This window comes from Notamacropus eugenii, chromosome 6 (genome assembly GCF_028372415.1).
Source record: "Notamacropus eugenii isolate mMacEug1 chromosome 6, mMacEug1.pri_v2, whole genome shotgun sequence".
NCBI lineage: Eukaryota > Metazoa > Chordata > Mammalia > Diprotodontia > Macropodidae > Notamacropus > Notamacropus eugenii.
In genome coordinates, this window is record NC_092877.1 from 329,415,096 (window position 1) to 329,437,855 (window position 22,760).

At 38.5% G+C, this 22,760-nt stretch overlaps 1 protein-coding gene across 3 annotated transcripts in view; it reads left to right on the top strand.

Annotated features, from left to right (window-relative positions):
- The window catches only part of FBXO36 (F-box protein 36), a 110,970-nt gene that overhangs the window by 59,516 nt on the left and 28,694 nt on the right, over nucleotides 1–22,760 (top strand). For all 3 annotated transcript variants that reach the window (XM_072618113.1, XM_072618112.1, XM_072618111.1), the window contains one exon: nucleotides 13,160–13,268. In XM_072618113.1, coding sequence (XP_072474214.1) covers nucleotides 13,160–13,268 — 109 coding nt within the window. The remainder of the gene's footprint in view (nucleotides 1–13,159; nucleotides 13,269–22,760) is intronic.

Genomic DNA, 22,760 nt, shown 5'->3' on the forward strand with positions numbered 1-22,760 from the left:
AAATACGGCTTCTGAGAAGTAGCTTCATAATCTTTCAGGGAGATAAAGTGTTTGCTATTTGGAATACCAGTGAATGGTGAACATTTACTACAGACTTTAAAAATAACAGTTATATTGGATACAATATTAAATGGAAACAATGCATTTAAATTTTTCAGTCATGCATTCTGAAATAATCCCATTCACTTAATAGAGGACCTAATTTCCCAGTCTAGTCTTAAATAAAGTATTTGAACACTATGGGAAATCTCTTGATTATCCATGATTCAGAAATCATGGAGAAACTTGTCTTGAGAATACACATACTCCGCAGAAAAAGAAAACCATGAATGAACAATGAGTAGCCAGAGCTTAAGTAAGAGAAACCATTTCCTAGAAAGATGTTTGGGCAGCCTTAGAATGCCCAGTGAGGGGATCGGATGTGGGTAGTCAATCGATGAATATTGGTACTCATTAGAAGCTATGCTTATTAACTCAATATAAAGAGTTAAAACTGCTCCAGCCTGCTGAGTGGAGTCAGTTGTTTCCTTATTGGAGCATCTCTTCTTGATCAGTGGTTAGGAAAAGTCTAACGATGAGGTATGAGCAAAGAAATACAAGAATACCATCTTTAAAGAATATGATTTAGAAATTACCTTTCAGGGCTGAGATAGCTTTCTAATTATATTTGATTAGTTTTAGCATTTGGACTGTGTACAGAATAATGTGTCAAATGAGATTTGTGTCAAGGTACAAGAGATAAGGTGTCCACAATCTCAAAGTAGTTTATTCTAAATTTCATTTTGGGGAGAAAAATTCAATCATTTTGTGCCAAGGGAATTCTGATCAAGAAAAAAGTTGACAGTTTCTTTTTCAAAAATCTTATTTTTATTGACTTCTTTGGTTTTTATATCACTTTGATTTAAAAAATATATGCCCCCCCCCCCCCCCATTAACCAGGAAGCAATCCCTTATAATGAAGATTTAAAACAAAAAAACATTCAGGACAACCAACCATCACATTGACTCTGTGTGAAGACCATATGCAGTATTCCATACTCATAGCCTCCTCCTTCTGCAAAGAAGGGAGGAGGTGATTTCTCCACTCTTCTCTGGAGCCAGCAGCTTGGACGAGCTAATTACAGTGTTCAGGTTTGTTTTCCTTTCATTTATGTTGTTGAGGTCATTATGTATATTGTTTTCCTGCTTCTGTTTACTTCACTGTCCATCAGTTTATGTAGGGCATCCTGTGTCTCTCTACATTCTTCATAATCCTTACTTCTTATGTCACGGTAATAGTCCATGACATTCTTGTGTCAGAACATGGTTAGCCATCTCAATTCATGGGCATCTACTTTGTAGAAATTCTCTCTAAAAGCAAGTTCTTTTTCTTTGTATGATGGAAAAAGGCACTGGAGAAGCCAACATATCCGGTTTTGAATCCCAGGTCTGACACTTTGCCTTGTTCATTTACCTGCTTATTCAGCCTCTCTGAGCCTCAGTTTCCCTATCTATAAAAATGATCATTGCAATTATCTATCTGGTAGTGAGGTGGTGCAGTGGAAAATAGAATGCTGGACCTGGAGTCGGGAAAACCTCAGTTCAAATCTAGTTGCAGACATTTAATAGCTTTACTAGCTATGTGACCCTGGGCAATATACTTGATCTCTGTTTATCTCAGTTTCCTCATCTGTAAAATGGGACTAATAATCACACCTTCCTCCCAGGGTTGTTGTGAGGATCAAATGAGAATAATTGTAAGGGGCTTAGCACTGTGTCTGGCACATAGTAAGCACTGTATAAGTGTTAGCTATTATTAGTATGTGGAAAGTATAAATTAGTATAAATTAGTTGTGAGGAAAGTGCTGCATAAATGTGAGTTCGTTCAACAACAAAAATTTATTAAATCTCTATGAGTAGGGCACAGTGGTTAGGTGCTGGATATTCAAAGAGAAAAAATAAAGGTCTTTACCTTCAAGAAGTATAGATAAACGGTCGTTGTCATATAAACATCTATGAAGCACCTACTATGTGCCAGCAGAAACAAATATGAAAAAAGAAAGACAGTCCTTGCTTCTGCTCTGATGGTGAAAGACTCCACACAAGGTAGGTGGCCAAGGTGGGGGCATGGCAGAGCAGCTGGGTGACAAATGGGAGCTCCCTCCTTAAATGGTGGCTTGGGGCTCATGGCTGTACCCTCTACTCAGAGAGACAGAGAAGAGGGGAAGGATGAGGCAGAGTCCCAAGACTGAGATCTTATAGGATGATGAAGCGCTCCCAAGAACAAGCTTCCTGGAGCATGGCTGGTGTATTAGCAATTGCCCTAGCACACCTTGGATGGCCTGCTAGCGCAGGTTATTTGATCTGCTTTATAAAGGAGAGACAGCTTCAAAGGGGTAAACAATCCTTTAATTAAACATATATAAGTTTTTCACTAGTTCAGGGGAAAGGTTAACACCCTGAGCATGGAGAAAATGCAAACAGAAAAAATACCAACAGAGAATTAGCCCAGAGATTCAACAGACAGGGCTCTTACCCTCTCAACAAAGTAATACAACCACCTATATATACCACTGGATGGAAGAACACAAACCTCTGAGTAGTGGGGGGGCATGGGGACTCTTAACAAAGTGGGCTCAGAACACAGAGTCCCATTCAGGGAAGCAAAAGGTCCTTCTCATAAGCAAAACCCCCAAGGCAAAATACCAACCTCCGAGCAGTGTATATATATATATATAAATTAAATTATTTATTTGTTTTCATTGTTCTACAATCGCTTCCATATATGTTAGATTTTTTTCCACTCCCTCCCCCTCCCTCCCCACTCCCTCCCTGGGACCGTGTACAATCTTATATAGGTTCTACACATACATTCCTACTAAATACATTTTCACCTTAGTCATATTGCATAGAAGAATTAAAATGAATGGGAGAAACTACAAAACAAAACATAACGCAAAAGGAAATGGTCTGCTTCATTCTGCAATCCTATTTGATAGTTCTTTCTCTGGATGTGAAAGGCATTTTGCCTCAAGAGTCCATTGTGAGTTTTTTAAGTCCTTACATTGCTAAGTCTACCAGAAAAATTCCTCGCACATTGTGGTTGTTGTTATGTACAAAGTTCTCCTGGTTCTGCTCCTTTCACTCAACATCACTTCATTTAAGTCCTTCCAGGCCTCTCTGAAGTCTTCCTGTTCATCATTTCTTATAGCATGATAGTATTCTATTACATTCATATACCACAATTTGTTCAGCCATTCCCTAATTGATGGGCATCCCCTTGATTTCCGATTTTTGGCCACCTCTAAGAGAGCGGCTATAAATATTTTTGTACATGTGGGACCCTTTCCCATTTCTATGAGTCCCAGAAGCAATATAGCTCGGTCAAAGGATATGCACATTTTTGTAGCCCTTTGGGCATAGTTCCAACTGACTTTCCAAAAGGATTGGATCAACTCACAGTTCCACCAACAATGAATTAGTGTTCCAGCTCTCCCACATCTTCTCCAACATTTATCATCTTCCTCTTTCGTCATGTTAGCCAATCTAATAGGTGTGATGTGGTACCTCAGAGTTGTTTTGATTTGCATCTCTCTGATCAGTAGTGATTTAGAGCATTTTTTCATATGACTAAAGATAGCTTTAATTTCTTCCTTTGAAAACTGCCTATTCATATCCTTTGACCATTTATCAATTGGACAATGACTTGTATTCTTGTACATTTGACTCAATTCTCTGTATATCTTAGAAATGAGGCCTTTATCACAGACGCTAGTTGCAAAAATTCTTTCCCAGTTTTCTGCTTCTCTCCTAGTCTTGGTTGCACTGGGTTTGTTTGTACAAAAACTTTTCAATTTAATGTAATTAAAATTATTCATTCTGCACTTCATAATGTTCTCTATCTCTTGTTTGGTCAAAAATTTCTTCATTCTCCACAAATCTGACAAATATGCTATTCTTTGCTCCCGTAATTTTCATAGTATCAATCTTTATACCTAGATCATGTATCCATTTGGACTTTATTCTTGTGTATGGTGTCAGGCATTGGTCTATGCCCAGCTTCTGCCACATTGTTATCCAGTTTTCCCAGCAATTTTTGTCAAACAGTGAGTTCTTATCCCAGAAGCTGGAGTCCTTGAGTTTATCAAACAGTAGATTGCTATATTCATTGACTACAGTGTCTCGAGTACCTAATCTATACCACTGGTCTACCCCTCTGTTTCTTAGTCAGTGCCAAGTAGTTTTGATGATTACTGCTTTATAATACAATTTGAGATCTGGTAGGGCTAGGCCACTTTCCTTAGCATTTCTTTTCATTAATTCCCTTGATATTCTGAATCTTTTGTTCTTCCAGATGAATTTTGATATTTTTTCTAGCTCAAGAAAATAATTATCTGGTAGTTTGATTGGTATGGCACCGAATAAGTAAATTAATTTAAGTAGAATTGTCATTTTTATTATATTAGCTTGGCCTACCCATGAGCATCTGATGTTTTTCCACTTACTTAGATCTGATTTTATTTGTGTGAAAAGTGTTTTGTAATTGTGTTCATATAGTCCCTAGGTTTGTTTTGGCAGGTAGACTCCCAGATATTTTATAGTGTCTACCATAGCTTTAAACAGGATCTCTTTCTATCTCTTGCTGTTGGGCTTTGTTAGTAACATATAGAAATGCAGATGATTTATGTGGGTTTATTTTGTAATCTGCAACTTTGCTAAAGTTGTTTATTGTTTCAAGTAGTTTTTTACTTGATTCTGAGATTCTCTAAGTATGTCATCATGTCATCTGCAAAGAGTGATAACTTAGTTTCTTCTTTGCCTATTCTAATTCCTTTAATTTCTTTTTCTTTTCTTATTGCTGTAGCTAACATTTCTAGTACCATATTGAATAATAGTGGTGATAATGGACATCCTTGTTTCACCCCTCATCTTACTGGAAATGCATCTAGCTTATCCCCACTGCACAGAATGCTTGCTGATGGTTTTAGGTAGATACTGCTTATTATTTTATGGAAAGTTTCATTTATTCCTATGCTCTCCAGTGTTTTCAATAGGAATGGGTGTTGTATTTTGTCAAAAACTTTTTCTACATCTATTGAGATAATCATGTGGTTTCTTTTTTTTGTTGATACAATCAACAATGCTAATAGTTTTCCTAATGTTGAACAAGCCCTGTGTTCTTGGTATAAATCCTACCTGATCATAATGTATTATTCCTGTGATAAGTTGCTGTATTCTTTTTGCTGATATCTTATTTAAATTTTTTGCATTTATATTCAATAGAGAAATTGGTCTATAACTTTCTTTCTCTGTTTTGGCTCTTCCTGGTTTAGGTAGCAGAACCATATTTGTATCATAAAAAGAATGTGGTAAGACTCCTTCGCCCATTTTCCCAAATAGTCTGTATAATATTGAAATTAACTATTCTTTAAATGTTTGATAGAATTCACTTGTAAATCCATCTGGCCCTGGAGTTTTTTTTCCTAGGGAGTTCATTGATGGCTTGTTTAATTCCTTTTTCTGAGATGGGGTTATTTAAGTATTCAACTTCCTTTTCTGTTAATCTGGGCAATTTGTATTTTTTGAAATAATCACCCATCTCATTTAGATTGTTGAATTTATGGGCATACAGTTGGGAAAAGTAATTTCTAATTTGTTTTAATTTCCTGCCCATTGGAGGTTAGTTCACCCTTTTAATTTTTGATATTGGTACTGAGCAGTATATATGACAAAGATGAGACTCCTGATTGGCCCACTCCCAGTAGGCACAAAACCTATGTAACTCAGCACAGCTGTGAACCACCAGGATTCAAGGGAGAGCAATCCTTCAGATGTTTTCAATGAGCCTGGGAATCTGAACTCCAAAAAGAAAACAACAAAAATCCCACTTTGCTTGCTCTTAGAGCTGGTGGGGGAGTGAGGTCCCAGAGTAGGGCAGCCAGGGGAGAAAAGTAGGTAAGATATAAGGACTATACCTGTGATTTAATTGGCTTCAGAATTGGTGAGAACACTGCTAGAGCAGGTTGACACCCACTCTGAAGTTTATGGAATGGGTCACTGAGAGATTAAGTGACTTGCCCTGGGCTGTGACCACCCAGTACTGGTCACAGGTAGGACTTGAACCCAGGTCTTCTAGACTTTTGATGCCAGCTCTGTGAGCCACTATGCCGTGCAGAGTCAAGTATCACTCTAAATCCTAGCAGAAATTCTCCCTAAAATTATTGATGAAATTTTGTATTACGTAAGTTAACAATTAATAGGTGTTAGGGAGCAAAATTGTAACAAAGGCAAGCAGAGATCCAGAGCAAGATAACAATTTGTTTATCAATTTTGCAGATTACATCTCTTTATTCTATTGATCATACAAACTATTGGCCAGAGGTATGCTTTGATTTACAAATGGCCAACTTGGGTTCACACTTTAGCATGCCATATGGTAGAAATTCCAACAGAATTTTTGTGGCTCATATGATAACAGTTTATTAGCAGTGATATGTAAAGTGTTAGTAAATGTGGGTTATATTGGCCATCCCAGCCAAAGAGCCAGGGACCTGAACATGATCAGTTTGTTAGTCAGGCTAGCAATAACCAATCATTTGAGTCAATGGCCTCTCTCAGTGACCAGAAACTTCAAGTGAGGGCCAACATGATCTTTTAAACCCTGGGGGTGTCTTCCTTCTGATTGGCCTGACGGTACATCATTTGGATCTCCCCTGGCAAAGGTAGGACAGTTCTGACTGGTAGACATTTTAATGAGGAAGTGAGTTAATAGTTACCTTAGCTCCTCTCTGTTAACCTTCTGGGAAGATTAGTCGGCTGCTGGGAAAGTGGGTTGGCCTTCAGGTATGGCTCATCACGAGGCTCTCTGGCAATTAAGGAATGTTAATTGCTTTATGGAACCCAAGTGCTGCTAGTAATCTTGGCCAGAAAATCAGAGCCATTTTTATCAGGTTCTTTCTGGTTTGGCCCCCACTTTGGAGAGACCAAATCACCCCTAATTTTAACAAGGAGATAGGATAGGGGTGTTGTCCTCTAGGGAGGACCCAGCTCAAGCTGGTTCTCTTTATCTGTCCATAAAGATGAGAGTCCCACTTAAACTAGTTAGCTAGGTTGGAGGGATCACATTACTGTACCACACCTTGTGAGCTAGACTTGGGGTCTGACAAAATGGGGAAACGTATGGATTACAGAGTAACGTGAATTACTAAATGATGCAGAATAATATTAATTTTCCTCCTAGGAAAGCTTTCCATTAACCGGTAACCAGACAGCTCCTATAAAGACTTTGTCAGAGCCTGTGATTAACTGATGATTTTCCTGTCTCAAGAAATGTTTCCTCCCCCAGATTTTCTTTTCTTTTCTTTTTTCATTGGATACTTGACAAACATCAACAAATATTCCCCTACACAAAGAATAAAATGAGGCTTGAATATGAAACTTTTAATCACCCTCATGTTTCTGTTTTTTCTTTTTTCACATTACATTTAACAGTATAGTATCAACACTGCGTGCCTTGTCCTTTTAATCTGTTGTCCATAGGCTTCTGGCAGTGGGGAAGGTTGAACAGGTGCTTCTTGTCCTCTTGGATCCTTCATTTCCCTACTTAAGTGGGCAGAGAACTGTTTGCTGGACAAAGGTCTTTCCTCCTGTGCCGCAAAAGTGACCTAGAGAGGCATTATTACAAGAAACAAGGATGTGATGAGGAAAGCACATTGGCCATACCCTGGGTCTCATCCACTGTGCCTAAGCCCAGAGGAAAAGACACTTTCCCTTTCCCCTCACTTCCATTCAGCATCCCTAACCCATTTTGCCCCTATATGAGGCAGAAATGGGGTCACTTTCCTTTCCACCAAGGGGAAGCCAGCCAAATGCTATGCTTAAAGTCAACGATGGCAGTATTGTTTGTTGTTGTTCTGGTCAGTCTGACCCCATTTGGGATTTTCTTGGCAAAGATGTTGGAGTAGTCTGCCATTTCCTTCTCCAGCTCATTTTACAGATGAGGAAACTGAGGCAAACAAGGTGAAGTGACTTGCCCATGGTCACACAGCTAGTTCAGTGTCTGAGACCTGGATTTGAATACAAGAAGAGGAGTCTTCCTGACTCCAGGCCCTGCACTCTGTTCACTGTGCTACTAGCATGTAAGCTTTATTAATTTAAATTGTAAACTCCTTTAGGGCAGGACCTATCTTTTTGGCTCTTTTTGAATCCCCAGGGCTTAGCACAGTGCCTGGCACATGGTACATACTCAATACATATTTATTAATAGTACTCTTAGTCCTTTTCCTCATTTAATTCTAATTTTTCATTCCTGAGCATGTGAAATTTGCCCTAGTGAACCCACCCTCTTTCCTTTCCTTCCTTGACCTTTCTTTGAAGTTCAAAATGGCAGACAGGTGAAGGATGTGGTTAAGGTTCAGGGATATAGCTGGGATGCCTGTTGAGGTTCTCAGCCTGCCTTCTCTTCCCCCTGACTCCTTTCTCTCCTTTTCAGTTGTTATATTGTTTTTTCTTAGAGAACATGATCCACTTTGCTTTAAAAAGGTCCTTCACTGCAAGTCTACCTTAGAGGACCAAGGTAAGGTTAGGTTAGAGTATTGCAGAGAATTACAGAACTTCAGACATAGAAGGAAATTTAGAAATTATTTTAGTTCAGTAGTTTCATTTTTCATTTATTTGTTTATTTATTTATGGAGGCAGTCAGGGTTAAGTGACTTGCCAGAGTCATATAACCAGTAAGTATCTGAGGCCAGATTTCAACTCAGGTCCTCCTGATTCCCGGACAGGTGCTCTATCCACTGTACCATATCGTTGTCCAGTTCGGTGGTTTCAAACTGAAAATGCATTTATAAAGGGTAGGACCAGCTATAGTCTGAAGAGATTTAATTATACAAAGTGTGAACATGCCCACTGAGATAACTGAGGACATATACTTTCAGCAGTAACGGGTATTGCCATCTTAGGCAGTTGTTGGTTCGCTGACATTTCATTGAAGAGGTTTGGTTCAGTTATGGCACTCAATTAACTACTGGGGCATGTGGGCTTTGGAGTTCTCATTATTCAGCTCCTGCCATCTCTGAAAGTATGCATGAGGGCACTAGAGAGTCGACCTCCTTTCCCATGGGGCCTGCGTAATCTGAATAACTGACCATAGTGGTGTACACTCCAACTTTTGATCCTTCCTTAAACTGATACAAATGCTGTCTCCCCACTCAACTGTCCTGCTTTACTAAGTGCTTGGAAGTGTTTGGATTCAAGGGAATTATCTACATGTAAATAATTGTTGTTAATCCTTCCTTCTCTCAGAGGAGTGTGAGGTCTTGACTTCCAAGTGAATTGGATTTAAGTGAGGATTTAAGTGCAAAGTCACCAGCCTCACTCTGTCTTCCAAGAATCCACTGGTGAGACATAGGTCAGGATGACTGATGATGGCCCTGGAAGCAATGGTCTTTCCTAGGCCCCAGTTTGTCTGAGCAACGCCCTTTCAGTAGTTAAAGGTTAGGTAAGAAGTGAAGCAAAAGATGGCCTAGTTTGCCTTCACAAAGAACCAACATGGGAGGGGAAGACCCTCAAGGTTTCTAACCAGAACAGAGACAATTACTATTTTTACTCACTCTGAGCCATCCGAACCTAAATAATGTAGAAGTGAGTCTTGGGCTGGGACCTATTATTGGCCAGTCAGAGAAAACAGAGTGATTTGGCATAGTCAAGTAGTTCCATTAGTAATGCAATTGAGATTGTCCGGGAAATAAGATATTCAGGCCCTAATTGCCAATAAACAGAACTACAAAGGTCACATTGGTTGGGAGACAGATTGGGTTCACACTCTCTGCCTCTCCGACTTAATAGCTATGTAACCTTGGACAAATCTTTTTAATTTCTCTGGTTCTGAGTTTTCCTTTCTCTAAAATGAGGACTATGGGAGTCGAAGCCTGAAAGGACCTCAGTGATCATCTAATCTCCACCTTCACATTTTGCACATGAGGAAACATGGGCTAGAAAGATCAGGCCATTTCTAAGGTCTCTTAGCTGGTATATAGGATTTGTAGCATACCCAGGGATATCCTCACTACTGTCATCACAGGTGACATTTCTCCTCTTAGGCCCTGGAAGAGGGGTGGAACTTGAGAAGATAAAATTGGAAAGAGTAGATGACTTGACTAAGTATACAAAGAAATATCTGCTGGATATAATTTTAAAGATAATACAAGAATTGATTTTTTGAGATAGCTCAGAGAGAGGAAAATATCAAAAAAACAGGGGGGGCGCAGAATAACAGACAGTATTGTTAACCAACATAAGATCACCAAGCAGACATGATGACTATGCACCTATTTTCTCATAGCCATAACATTTTTATGACAATGGCTTATACACATGTACCAGAGACTTCGATGAAAATATGAGTGATTTTAGCATCATTTGTCACATTATTGATTGAAAGGCATAGAGAATGTAAGACCTCTTCATTTGTTGCTTATTGATTACAAAAAAATATTGACTCAGTAGAACAAAACTCAGTTATAAAAACTTTCCAGCAAGGCATCTTCCATTACAAATTAATATACAAGTTTCCTTAATTGACATAACTGCAAAGTTAATTTGGTTGAACAATTTTCTGATTATGCATATCAAGTGTGATATAAGCCAGGGCCATGTATGCTCAAGAAAGGCATTATCTGTCACTGCCATGTGGAGTAGAAACAATAGAGGGGCAGGTGGTGAGGAACTCTGGATGCTCCCATTTGTGTATGACTCTTTGATGACTACATTAAGGCCAAGCACTTTTCAGTCACCCCAGACTACTCACTGACACTAAACACTATGGTATAGAATGTTATGATGTGCCAGGTTGTAGAATGGTATATTAATGATGGCTGTTAGCTATGTCACTATTATTGGCAGACACGTGGTCTATACGTTGGTTGTCCCTCACTTTACCATGTACTCAGCTCACCTTGTTTTCTGGTCACACATCTTTCTCATTCTGTTCCTCACATCCCTTGTGTATGCCCTTATCTTATAACCATACAGAGTCAGTGAAAGAGTGTTAATAATGAGAAAAAAAAAAAGATGGTCCTTTGTTTTAAGGAGAATCTTAGTTTAAAGAACTCTGAAATATTCCAAAGACAGCCTTCTGGGTCTCTTCTCCTCATGTACAATTCTGGGCCCAGTTCAATGTGCATTTGCAGTACCTATATGTGGATAGACGAGTACTATAGGTGGTCATTTAAATCTATATTATAGTCTTGACAATAGACATTCTTCAGCTGTTTGATTTTTCTGTGGGGTTGATAAACCAAGTTGCTTTGATTGATTATGAATCTCATTTAGGAGACATGCAGTATTCCTGGACTTGATTTAATTAATACAGTGTCATCCAAAAGCAGGACCACTTGTGGGACCTCACCACTTATAGGGAATCCCTCTCTGACTCATCCCTCTCCATGACAATGGCAGACACCTTTGATGAGTCTGTAACTCTCCCTGTTCTCTGATGTTAAAAATCAGAGGGTAGTTGAAGTGATATCTATTGCATCTTTCATGGTATCTTATATGATTCTTAAGACCAGATCTCACCCACTGAGTCACATTGCCCTCTATCTTTTTTTAACTCTAAATAAGAAAATGCATTTGACTCAGTAGTGCAAAAAGACCCATCTCAACTGACTTTTTGACCCTAGGTAAGGGTCTCAGTCTTTCAGTACAATATTTTAAGAGTATAAGTTGCAGAATGGTTGCTGATTTGCGTTAGGAGAGGGGATTTCCTCTTGTCTTATTAATACACTACTTTAAAGTTTGCAAAACATTCTACAAATGCTATTTTGTTTTATTCTCATATCAACTCTACTTGGTAGGTGCTACTATCTCTCCCCCCCACCCCCTTTTTACAGATGAGGAAACTGAGAGCGAGAGACATTAAGTGACTTGCCCAGGGTTGCACAGCTAGTAAGTATCTGAGGCCAAAATGGAATTCAGGTCTCTCTGACTCAGTCGACTACAGATTCTGCTGCCTTGAATGTGGTATCACTGTCTTTGCAGATATTTTCTGTCTTTTGTTTGTTCTTCCAGTTTCATCCATGAATGCCCTTGGGATCAGTCAATCAGTAAACACTTGTTAAGCACCTACTAAGTGCCAGAAACAGGGCCAAGTGCTGGGAGTAAAAAAGAGGCAAAAGGCAATCCCTGTTCTTCAGGAAATAATTGCTTAGAAGGCTCTCTCACCAATTTTTCTTTAAATGTATTTTTAATTCCATTTTATGAGCCTGCATTACTGATAATCTGTTGCCATCTTCCACAACATTTTTACAATTTATATTCTAAGCTGGCATCACCTTTGGTTGCTCTATCTGCCTGGCAAGGATAGGGCAGCTTCACAGATCTCCTGAAGCAAAATACAGATGTGTACAAGTACACGATTAGACATCATATCAAATTTGGAATTATTGTCTTATTTTTTCCTGATATTTGATACACATAAGATCATAGAATCATCAATCAATAAACATTTATTAAGCACCTACTATGCACCAGCACTGTGCTAAGTGCAGAGGCTACAAGAAGAGGCACAAGAATTCAAGAAGCTTACAGTCTACCAACAAGCAAGCAAATACAGACAGACAAGCTATAGACAGGATAAAGAGGAAATAATTAAAAGAAAGAAGGCATTAGAATTAAAAAGGGTTGGGAATCCTCAAATATTAAAGCTGACAGTGGTCTGGGAGATTGTCTGGTCCCATCCCATCATTTTGCAGATATCCGGTGCCATGATGCTGTCCACAAATGAGAGCATCTGAGTTGGGTTCTCTGTGATGGGGGCAGTCACTTTTCTTAGGCATCCATAGCCCTGGTTTACATAGCACTTGATATGGATAATCAGAAAATTGTCCCACAGTAATTTTAGTGGCTACAATCCATGAAGGAATCTTGTATGATACTATTGAATATCTATAGACCATAGTAGACTTGAGAAATTTCGTGACTTTTCCAAGGTAAATCAGTGAGTGGACAAGCCATGTCTCTGTCTATCTAGTCCCTTTCTCTTTTCATATTGTTGGCCACTCAAGTCACCACCATAATGATGTATTATTAGTACAATAGTTTATACAACTGGAAACCTATGTTTCAATCCATCAACACTGACAATGACTCTTGGCCAATGTCACCACTTCTCTCCTTACAGGTCAGCTTTAGATGGTGGAGGATCTCCCTGAGAAATGACCACCGTATGAACAGACCTGGAGTGACTAAAGAATGCTATGAAGACTTCTTGGATGATGTGAATCTTCAAGGTAGGGTATAGGAATAATACTGGGAGTCTGTTCTTTCTCACTAAAAAACAGTTTGACAAGGCAGCTTGGTTGCATAGTAGATACAGCATTAGATTTGGAGTGAGGAAGACCTGAGTTAAAATCCATCTCAGGTACTTAGCAGCTCTGTGTTCCTATGCCTGACTCAGTTTCCTTACCTGTAAAATGAAGATAAGAATAGCACCTACCTCCCCGAGTAAGGATAAAATGAAATAATATTTGTAAAGTATTTTAAAAACATTAAAGTGCTATAATGTTGTTGTTGTCTAGTCATCTCTGACTCTTTGTGACCCATTTTGGGCTTTCTTTGGAGAGATTCTGGAATGGTTTGCCATTTCCTTCTCCATTTTTATAGATGAGGAAACTGAGGTAAATGGAGTTAAGTGACTTGCATAGGGGTCACAAAGCTAGTAAGTGTGTGAGGTCAGATTGAAACTCATACTTCCTGACTCTAGGCCTGGGGCTATGTCCACTGCACTACCTAGCTGCCCTGAGTGCTCTATAAAATTTAAGTGTTATTAAGAAGAGTAAAATATATTATATTTTAAAATAATACATTAGTAGAGCTGTGTTCTCCTTGATTTGAGTAGGGCCTCCACTAGTTCACATTGTGACTCATCCACGCCTTCTCATCTTGTGCTATTCTCGTCCGTATATTCCCACCAGTCCTCCACCAGAGAGTCTATCCAACGCACTGGAAGCCTTCCTCTTCCACTGTTTAGCATTTCACGTATTTCAGTGCAGTAATTAAGCTACCTGGTTTGTGGTGTAGTGGAAGGAGGGCTGGCCTCAGAACCAGGAAGACTTATTCAAGTCCTAACTCTGAAACCTATTGACTCTGTGACCTAAGAAAGTCCTGGAAACTGTCCATGCTCTAGGCAACCTTTCAAGAAGAGGTGTGGACCTCCCTGGAAGTTCCCTGCACCAGTGATCTCCCAAGTCAGGTTTCTGGGCCTCTCCCATGACCTGACTGGTCCACCTTTTCTGATGATATAGTTCTATAATAACTCATGACTCATAGGACACTGGTTGCATTCATTCTACCGTGGTAATAAGTTGTAGTAGATTTATGCCCCCCATACTTCCCTCTTTTGCCTTGTGGTCTACCTAGATTTTGATTCCTTGGTTATAGTTGTATTTTATGATTCATAGCCCCCAACCATAACTAGGAAAACACTCATCTAAGAAGATGGTTTTTCATGTTCAAGGGAACAATTTGAGATGATTGAAAAAATGGAGCTAGTTCCCAAATACAATTGAGCCTGATTTTCTTTTTCTTTTCAGTGTTAAAACCACCTAAATGCAATGACTTTCAAGGATGTACACACACACACACACACACACACACACACACACACACACACATATATAGATATTGATATAGATATATAGATAGATAGATATAGATATAGATATAGATGTACACTAATATACTAACTTCATGGTCTACTTATCCAGATACAGGAGATATTCTGAACCATAGGCATTCATCATTCATCCATCTAATTTTTGTCCCATGGATCAATAGGCCAGATTCTTTTGAGTGGTTTTGAGTGGTTTACTGAGAATGCCCTGCCTTACTATCAGAGGTGATGAAAATCAACATGATATCATCTCAAACGTGGGCATTTAGGAGGAACCTACAACACAGAGAGAATCACTCTTCCCTTTATACCCTGGGAAGGTCATCCTCCATTGGGAGAGACAGCAAAAAGTGAAGTTTCCACAGAAGTTATTAGTTGATGAAGTCATTGAGAATGAGTCAGATAATAAGAAAGCCAGCAGACCGCAAGTGGACTCAGCCAATCAAGAGATAGGCAATGGCCTTCAGAAAGTCACAGAATTTTTGATAAGAAAGTCCAGGCCTGAAACTGGTCTGAATCAGTCAGGAAAAATGACTTAGAATAACCTGGAGAAAGTTTTTATTCAATGCTCTTGCTTAATGAATCTCATGTATATAAGCAGACACATTATCTGCATAAAATTATCCCTCCCTTTTCTGATCTTGGGTCCTATGTTAAAGCATGTTTGGGAGGGGGGAATCACACCAAGGGTGATTACATAATGGGTATGAAGAGAAGATGGTGACCTAATAGAGAACAGACCAATCTGTCTCCTGGTGGGAGAATCTGTCTTGAACTAATGGTATATAACCCATCTCGCTTCTATATCCAGTGCTTTTCCTTCCTAAGGGGGGGGCTGAGCCCACTTTTGGCCAAAGGTGTTCAATTCCTCTAAACTCTGCTGCAATAAATTTTCCTTGATACATTATTAGTGTCAAACCTGTCTCTAACATCCATGATAATGGCAAACACCTCTGGCAGGCATATTTTCCCATTTAGGGCTATGTTTGGTATTCATCCTCAGAGGAGCATTGACAAAAGTCATCTCAGTAGTTATATACATCTAGAAAATATGTGTGATCATGGAGTCAGAGAATTTGGATTCAAAGGAACCTCAGTGGCCAGCCAGTCCAACTAATCAATACACAAAAGGGTTCCCCAATATAGCATACTGGATAAGTGGTTGTCCAGCCTCTGCTAGAAGATCTCCAAGGAAGGGATCCATCACATTTTGGGAAAGCCCTCATGGATAGGAAGGCCCTCCTGCAGCTTCCCCTTCTTTTTCCTATTTTGACTCTCAGGACCAAGCAGAGTAAACCTTCAAAGACTGAAGATAGCATATCTCCAAACTAAATACTCCCAGTTCCCTCAGTTTACCTTTATGTAGCATGAGTCAGAGTTCTTCCCCATCCTGGGTGTCCTTCCCTGTACTCTCTACAGCTTATCAATGTCCTTCCACTGTGGGTCCACAATGAAACACTGTTAACACTCCAAATGGAGTCTGATGAGGACAGAGTACAGTGGGATTTAAATGACCTCCTCCTTCTTGGAAGTTATGCCTTTCCTATTGGCAGCTACATCACTAAATTGAACCACTATATCATCCACAATATCACCTAGATCTTTTTCAGAAAGACTTTAACATTTATCCCTATTGAATTCATCTTATTATCAATGTCAAAACACTTTAGATCCTGATTCTGTCATCTTATATGTTAAATATCCCTCCCAGATTGGTATCATTTGCAAATTTGGTGAACATATCTTCTATGCCTTTATCTAAGACATTGATAAAAAATATTAACTAGCACAGGGGAAAACACAGACCCCTAGGGCCCTTCACTGGAGACCTCCTGCTCCAGTGACATTGAACTCTTCTCCAAGTCTAGCCAGTCATCCAGCTGGTTTTGAATCCATTTCTCTCCATCTTCTCCTCAATAATAAAAGAAACTTTGATCAAAAGTTTTGCTAAAATCTATTGGAGTGGGGAACCTGTGGCAATGAGGCCACACATGACCTTCTAGGTCCACAAGTGTGGCCTTTTGACTGAGTCTAAGTTTTACAGAACAAATCCTTTTATTAAGGGAATTTGTTTTGTGAAGTTTGGATTTGCTCAAAGGGCCTCACTTGAGGACCTAGAGGGTCACATGTGGCCTTGAGGCTGTGTAATGTTAATGTAAGGTTAATGGTGGGTGGGGGGAAGAGTTATAGTTCTTCCCTGCCCATTAATAGACCTCAGATACCTTTTGTTAATTTCTAAGTAGGCACTGGGTCACAAGGGTCATGCCCTCTAGCTCTGAAAAGTGTATATATACTCTGAGGTGAGGTTATACTTCGGGGCTTATTTTATGGAAGAAGGATCATGTGCCAGATGAGACTCTGGGGAACCAGTAAGGAGTCCCCTGGCTTTGAAAACCCAGATGTTGGTGCTTCTCTCTTTGATAACGATATATGTGTTATCTATGGTCAGACAGCTGGAAGCCCTATCTGTTGGTCTTTCTGTTTGTGATTTCTACTTGTAATTTCTGTTTGTATTTTCTTTGAAGTTCAGAATGCTGACTTTTCCCCCTGAACTAAGTGAATGATATACATCCTTGATTAAAGTAGATTTTTGACTCCTCAAAAGTTGCTTTCCTTTTAGAAAAGCAGGTGTAAGAACCTGTATAGCAGGATGTCCTGTGTATACTGGGGTCCCTGCTATTACAGGCTGCTGGTTCCCCACCCCTGACTAGGTAAACTATGTCCAACGCATTCCCCTCATTCAGTAGTTTAGTAATCCTGGCAAAAAAAAGGAAATGAGGTAAGTCTGACATCACTGCCCTTGATTCCTCCATGTTGGCTTTCTGTATTCACCTCTTCTCTCTTTAGAGGTTTGCCAACTAAGTGTTTAATGATCTATTTGGTAATTCCTCAAGAGTCCAAGTCATGTTCACTGACCTATAGTTTACAAACTGTCCTCTTCTATTTTTAAAATAAAACATTTACCCTTCTCCCATCTTGTGTTCTCCCTCTTCTGTTTTCCATGGTCCCTCCCAGGTATCATGGAGTGGATCAACCATATACTTAGGAGGGACCATTTTGGAGGAAAGCTTTCTCAAACATCCTGTGTACATGGTGATATATTTTAAGAAAAATAGAATATTGGCTAGTAAGTGAAACAGAACACAACATATACCTCTTTTCTTAGGGCACCATAGCTAAATGTTCAATAGCCCAGGTCTATATAATTATAAGAGTATCAAGGTAAATGTAGCTTTGACTTTAATGCTTTGTTAAAAATAGCTTGAAAATATTTTTAGAAAGCATAACCAAAAACCTCACTGAATCTTTGATTCCTTGGGGAGTCTGGATATATTAAATACTTTTATTACTGACTTTGTGAATTTTACCATTTCCCTAAATAAAAACTTCCTACATGTTGAACTTGCTAGTGATTTTATCAATTATTAGTGCTTCTTAATAATAGCTTTCAAGTTTGCAAAGTACTTTACATGCGTCTTCTGATTTGAACTTCGCAACAACTCTGTGAGGTCTTATTCTCATTTTGCAGATGAGGAAATTGAGAGAGGTTAAGAGAAGCTCAAGGCCACTTGGTAAATGTCAGAGACAAAATGTGAAGCACTATCTTCCTAATTCTAAGCCTAATAGTCTGTCTATTTGCTCCATTTTGCTACTTATCCTTCTCTCTCCCATAAATGCTTATGATTTGCAAGCCTTTTTCTCTAAAAATGTGTATCTTATAGTTTAACCTGTATTTTAGCTATGTATATTTAAAATATATAGCTCATGTATTAAATATTCACCTTATATATAAAATATGTAATATAATAATACGTTTGAAACACATTCTTAATCAAATAGTGTTTTTGGAAAAAAGTGACCACAATGGTGTAAAAAAAGTCAGCGCTGAGAGGTAATAAGCTCTCATCTAACAGTCGGGGTTAATTCCATGATATCCAGACTAATGGTCTTCTTCCTTCTTCCTGTTAATAGTCAATAAGCTAACTTTTCAAAGATTGCTGTGTAGTATGTAGTATGTGGTTGAGCATTTGTTGAGAAATATCTGCTGGGTCAAGATAAAATGTATCAATAAATTTTAAAAGAAAAGATTAAAGGTAATAGTTGGGAACTAATTTTAGAAGTAAGAGGAATATAAAAGACCATTTAGTTCTTTTTAACTTTTTTATTTGACTTTTGGTGAAACTGAGCCTCAGAAGCATCAACCACAGTCACCACCAGAACTACATCCCATTTGTATCTAACTTTTATGTATTCCCATAAAATCAGGACAACTTGCATGGGCATCTGCAAGTGATCAACATTTTACTGAAACCTTCTGTCATTGAATATTATGAGCTAGAAATGAGGGATTTTGAGGGGGGCGTTGTTAGGGAGTTTGAATCTGAAAACATTTGATTAAATAAGTTATGACTTCATCTAAATTCCTACCATTGTGCATAACTTGTTTATTTAAACTTCTTGTTATCTGTCTGGTGGTTGGAGAAAGTCATCATTTAATGGAAAAAAAAACCCTTAGGAAACAGATATGATTCTGAAGAGATTACTACAAAGCAAGTTTCTGTAGATTAAAGCATATGGGACCCCTGACTCAAAGCTTATTTGCATAAGACTGTTCTTATTGGTGGAAATTGATGACTCAGTGCTGCATGCCTGTGGGGAAGTAGAGTTGGTGAAAATTTGAGGGAAGCTAGATCCTTGTTTTCTGATTTCTGGCTTTTAACCCAGGATTACATATAACTAGGTTTATCTTGCATTACCCATATAATGCTTAGTAGAGTGTTATGCACATAGAAGGTAAGCAAATGTTTATGGATTTAATTAATTTTCCTATTAATTACCATAGAATTTGGGATGCATTCGTCCACCACCGAGAATTGCTGGTTATTCCAATAGAATTTTCACTATAACTGTATCTGACTTAGTTAGACTTCAGTCTTCCTCATCCCCTCCAACTGCCAAGTGACCCAACCTGGTACTTCTCCAAGCAGTTCCCTCCGGTTTGTGATGGAAAAAAGACCAGAGGATTTCCTTATAAGGACAAGGGTAGAGCAAGTCTGCTTACTCTCACCATTGCAGTTTTACATTGTTTTAGAAATGCTAGCCAAAGCAGCAAGGCAAGGAAAACAAAATAAGGGGACAAGTGCAGGTAAAGAATATGTTAAATATCTATTTGTAGGGCATAGTTATGTAGTTATGTAAAAAGCCATATCCAACACAACAAAGAAATTGGTCAAAAGAATAAATAACTTTAGCAAATTTACTAAATAAATTTAACATAATTATTGGGAACCCCTTCAAGTCATCAATATTTACATGTTTCTCACAAAACCAGAAGAAATTGTTAGAAAGGGAAATAGAATTTATAAAAACAACAAAATAGACAAAATATTTGGTCAGAAACCTACCAAGACAGACCTTTATAAATATAATTATGAAACAATTTTGACAGAAATAAAGGAAGAATTAAATAATTGGAAAGCTTTGATGCACATGGCTAGGTTGAATCAATGTACTTAAGATGGCCACTAACATTCCTTTTAGCTCTAGAGAGAAAATCCTTAAACACCTCAACTAAGCTATATAGTTAATTCAGTGTCAATGAAAATCAGTGCCAATACGTATACTCCCCAGAACTGACAAGGGCTGGCAAGATATAGGAACCCCAAGACTGGTGTTTCCTTGCATGGGCCATCTGGAGAAAATTCGCAGACTCAAGCATTCTTGAGGTCAAGGTAGTAAAGATTTATTACACTTTTCAGTGGGTAAGAGTTCTTAGGAAACCTGCAACCTTAGAGAGGTATAGTTAAAGTTTATATAGGATATTCTATAGTAAAACCTGTGTCAAATATGCTAATTAGATGATTCAGGGATGGATTAGGGAGTGGTTAGTTCTTAAAGGAACATGCACTTTTAGTATCTACTGCACAGGTATTTTACCCAGAGTTCATCGGGAAATAACCCAAATGGGGGACTACGTGGGGGTGTGGTTTTAGGCCTAAGATGTAGCTAAGTCAGCTAATGGTCAGGGTTGACTGAGAAATACCCAGGCTGCCCCCATCAATGTCTTGTTAGGCAAGATAAATGTAAGGGAGTATACGCATGTCTAAGTCTAGGGGACGTATGATTGGTCAGTGAGTAGGAAATGTCGTTATGACTCAGTACATGGACAGTTCAGCCAGTGCACAGCTGGTTCAAACTAATAAATGCTATAGGTACCACTGATTGCTGTATTAGGAAGAGAAATCTAGGGCAGGCTGTCCTTGGGGTGAGGAGACACTGCCTGGGATAGTGTTTTGAGGCTAGGGAGAAATGTGATTTTAGAATTGGGGTCCAAGCACAGGCACCCAAGCACCCCATCAGAACTATGTTTTAAAAATTACAAAATGTTTATGAAAGAACAAATTAACAAAAATGTCCAGGGCTATGAAACTTGTACCAACTAATCTCAGATTACACTATGAAGTGGTTACTATTGAAGCAATCTGGTACTTTATGCAAACATTTTAAAATGGATCAGGACGTATTAGAAAATCAAGAACTAGCATCAAGTGCATCCAGTAGACTAAAGTTTGATAAATCCAAGGTCACAAACTACTGGGAAAGGAATTCGTTATTCAATAAAGCTGTCAGGAAGAAAACAGCAGTATGCTAAATAAGGAGATTAAATATAGATCTTATACCAAATACTGTAACAAATTCCAAATGGATCAATTCTAAATTTTTTATTAAAACTGTAAGATAATAAAATCTAATATCTATCATGATTATGGCAGACTTAGAACATTTTTAGCTATTCAGCAAACAAACATGATTACTTTCATTATGTAAAAATAAAGTATTTTTTACCAGATTAGTAACAAAAACTTTTGCCATAAATATTTTTAATTGCTTAATTGTTGCCATTTGTTTACATACAGCAGTTATTTCCACTTATCACCTCTGAACTCCAGTTTAACCCTCCCTCATGACAAAGAAAAACATTCAGGCAAAATTTAGTGACTGCATTTGGCAGCACAAACCACATTCCACACCCCTGGTCTCCTACCTCACCCCTTGGAGATGTTTTGTTGTCAGGACTGAGATGGTTCATTTCAATTGAACACAGAGCTCAATTACCTTTTAATATTATCTAATTTTCATTATTGCAGTCATGCAGTGACTACTGCTAGGTGCATGCAGTCAGGTGGCCCAGTGGATAGAGTGCTGAGCCTGAAGTCAGGAAGCCCTGAGCTGAAATCCAGCTTCAGATACTATCTGTTTGACCCCCAGCACGTCACTTAACCTGTTTGCCTGAGTTTCCTCATCTGTAAGATGGGGACAGTAGTACCACCAGATTTATTGTGAGAATCAGATGAGATAATTATTGTGAAGTGCTTAGCTCAGCACTGAGCACAAAATAAGCTCTATATAAATACTAGCTCTTATTATCATGATGTTTTTTGAGATGCCTTTTGTTTTTATGTAACAGCCCTTGCATAGATCTTGTGAGGCCTATTTCTTCCCAGTTATGGAAGAAAGGAAACTAATACAAAATCAGGGTTTACTTCTCCCAGTTCATCACATTGGTTTCCAAATATACCAATACCCAGCAACCCTTCCCTCCTAACAAAGGTTAAAAAATAAATTCATCAAAACCAACTCATAAATCAACTATGTGACAACACAGGCAACATTCTACAGCTACAGCCCCCCAACTGTCCCACCCTTTTCTGGGCTGGGTGACCCTGGGTAAGTCGCTTCTCACTATTAGAGGCAACTCTCTAAGGCTCTAAGTCAATCAATCAGTCATTCTGTCAATCAATGAACACTTATTAAGCACCTATGTGCCGGGCTCCATGCTAATTGATAGATTTCAGAGAAACTTCTCATGGACATCTTAGAAGAAGTGTTTCAACAAGAATTTCCTATACCAATTCAATCATATCTGGCCAAAAATAAAGGCAATAATAATAATAAATAATATGGTCACGAAGTTTAGAAATATAGCCAAAAAAGTTCAAAAAGGAATTCTAAAACAAACAAGTATGCTTTATTACTTTGTAAAACGAATATAAACAATTTAAATTTGCAGCTTAATATGTGATTTTAAACAAATGGGATAATAGCTTAT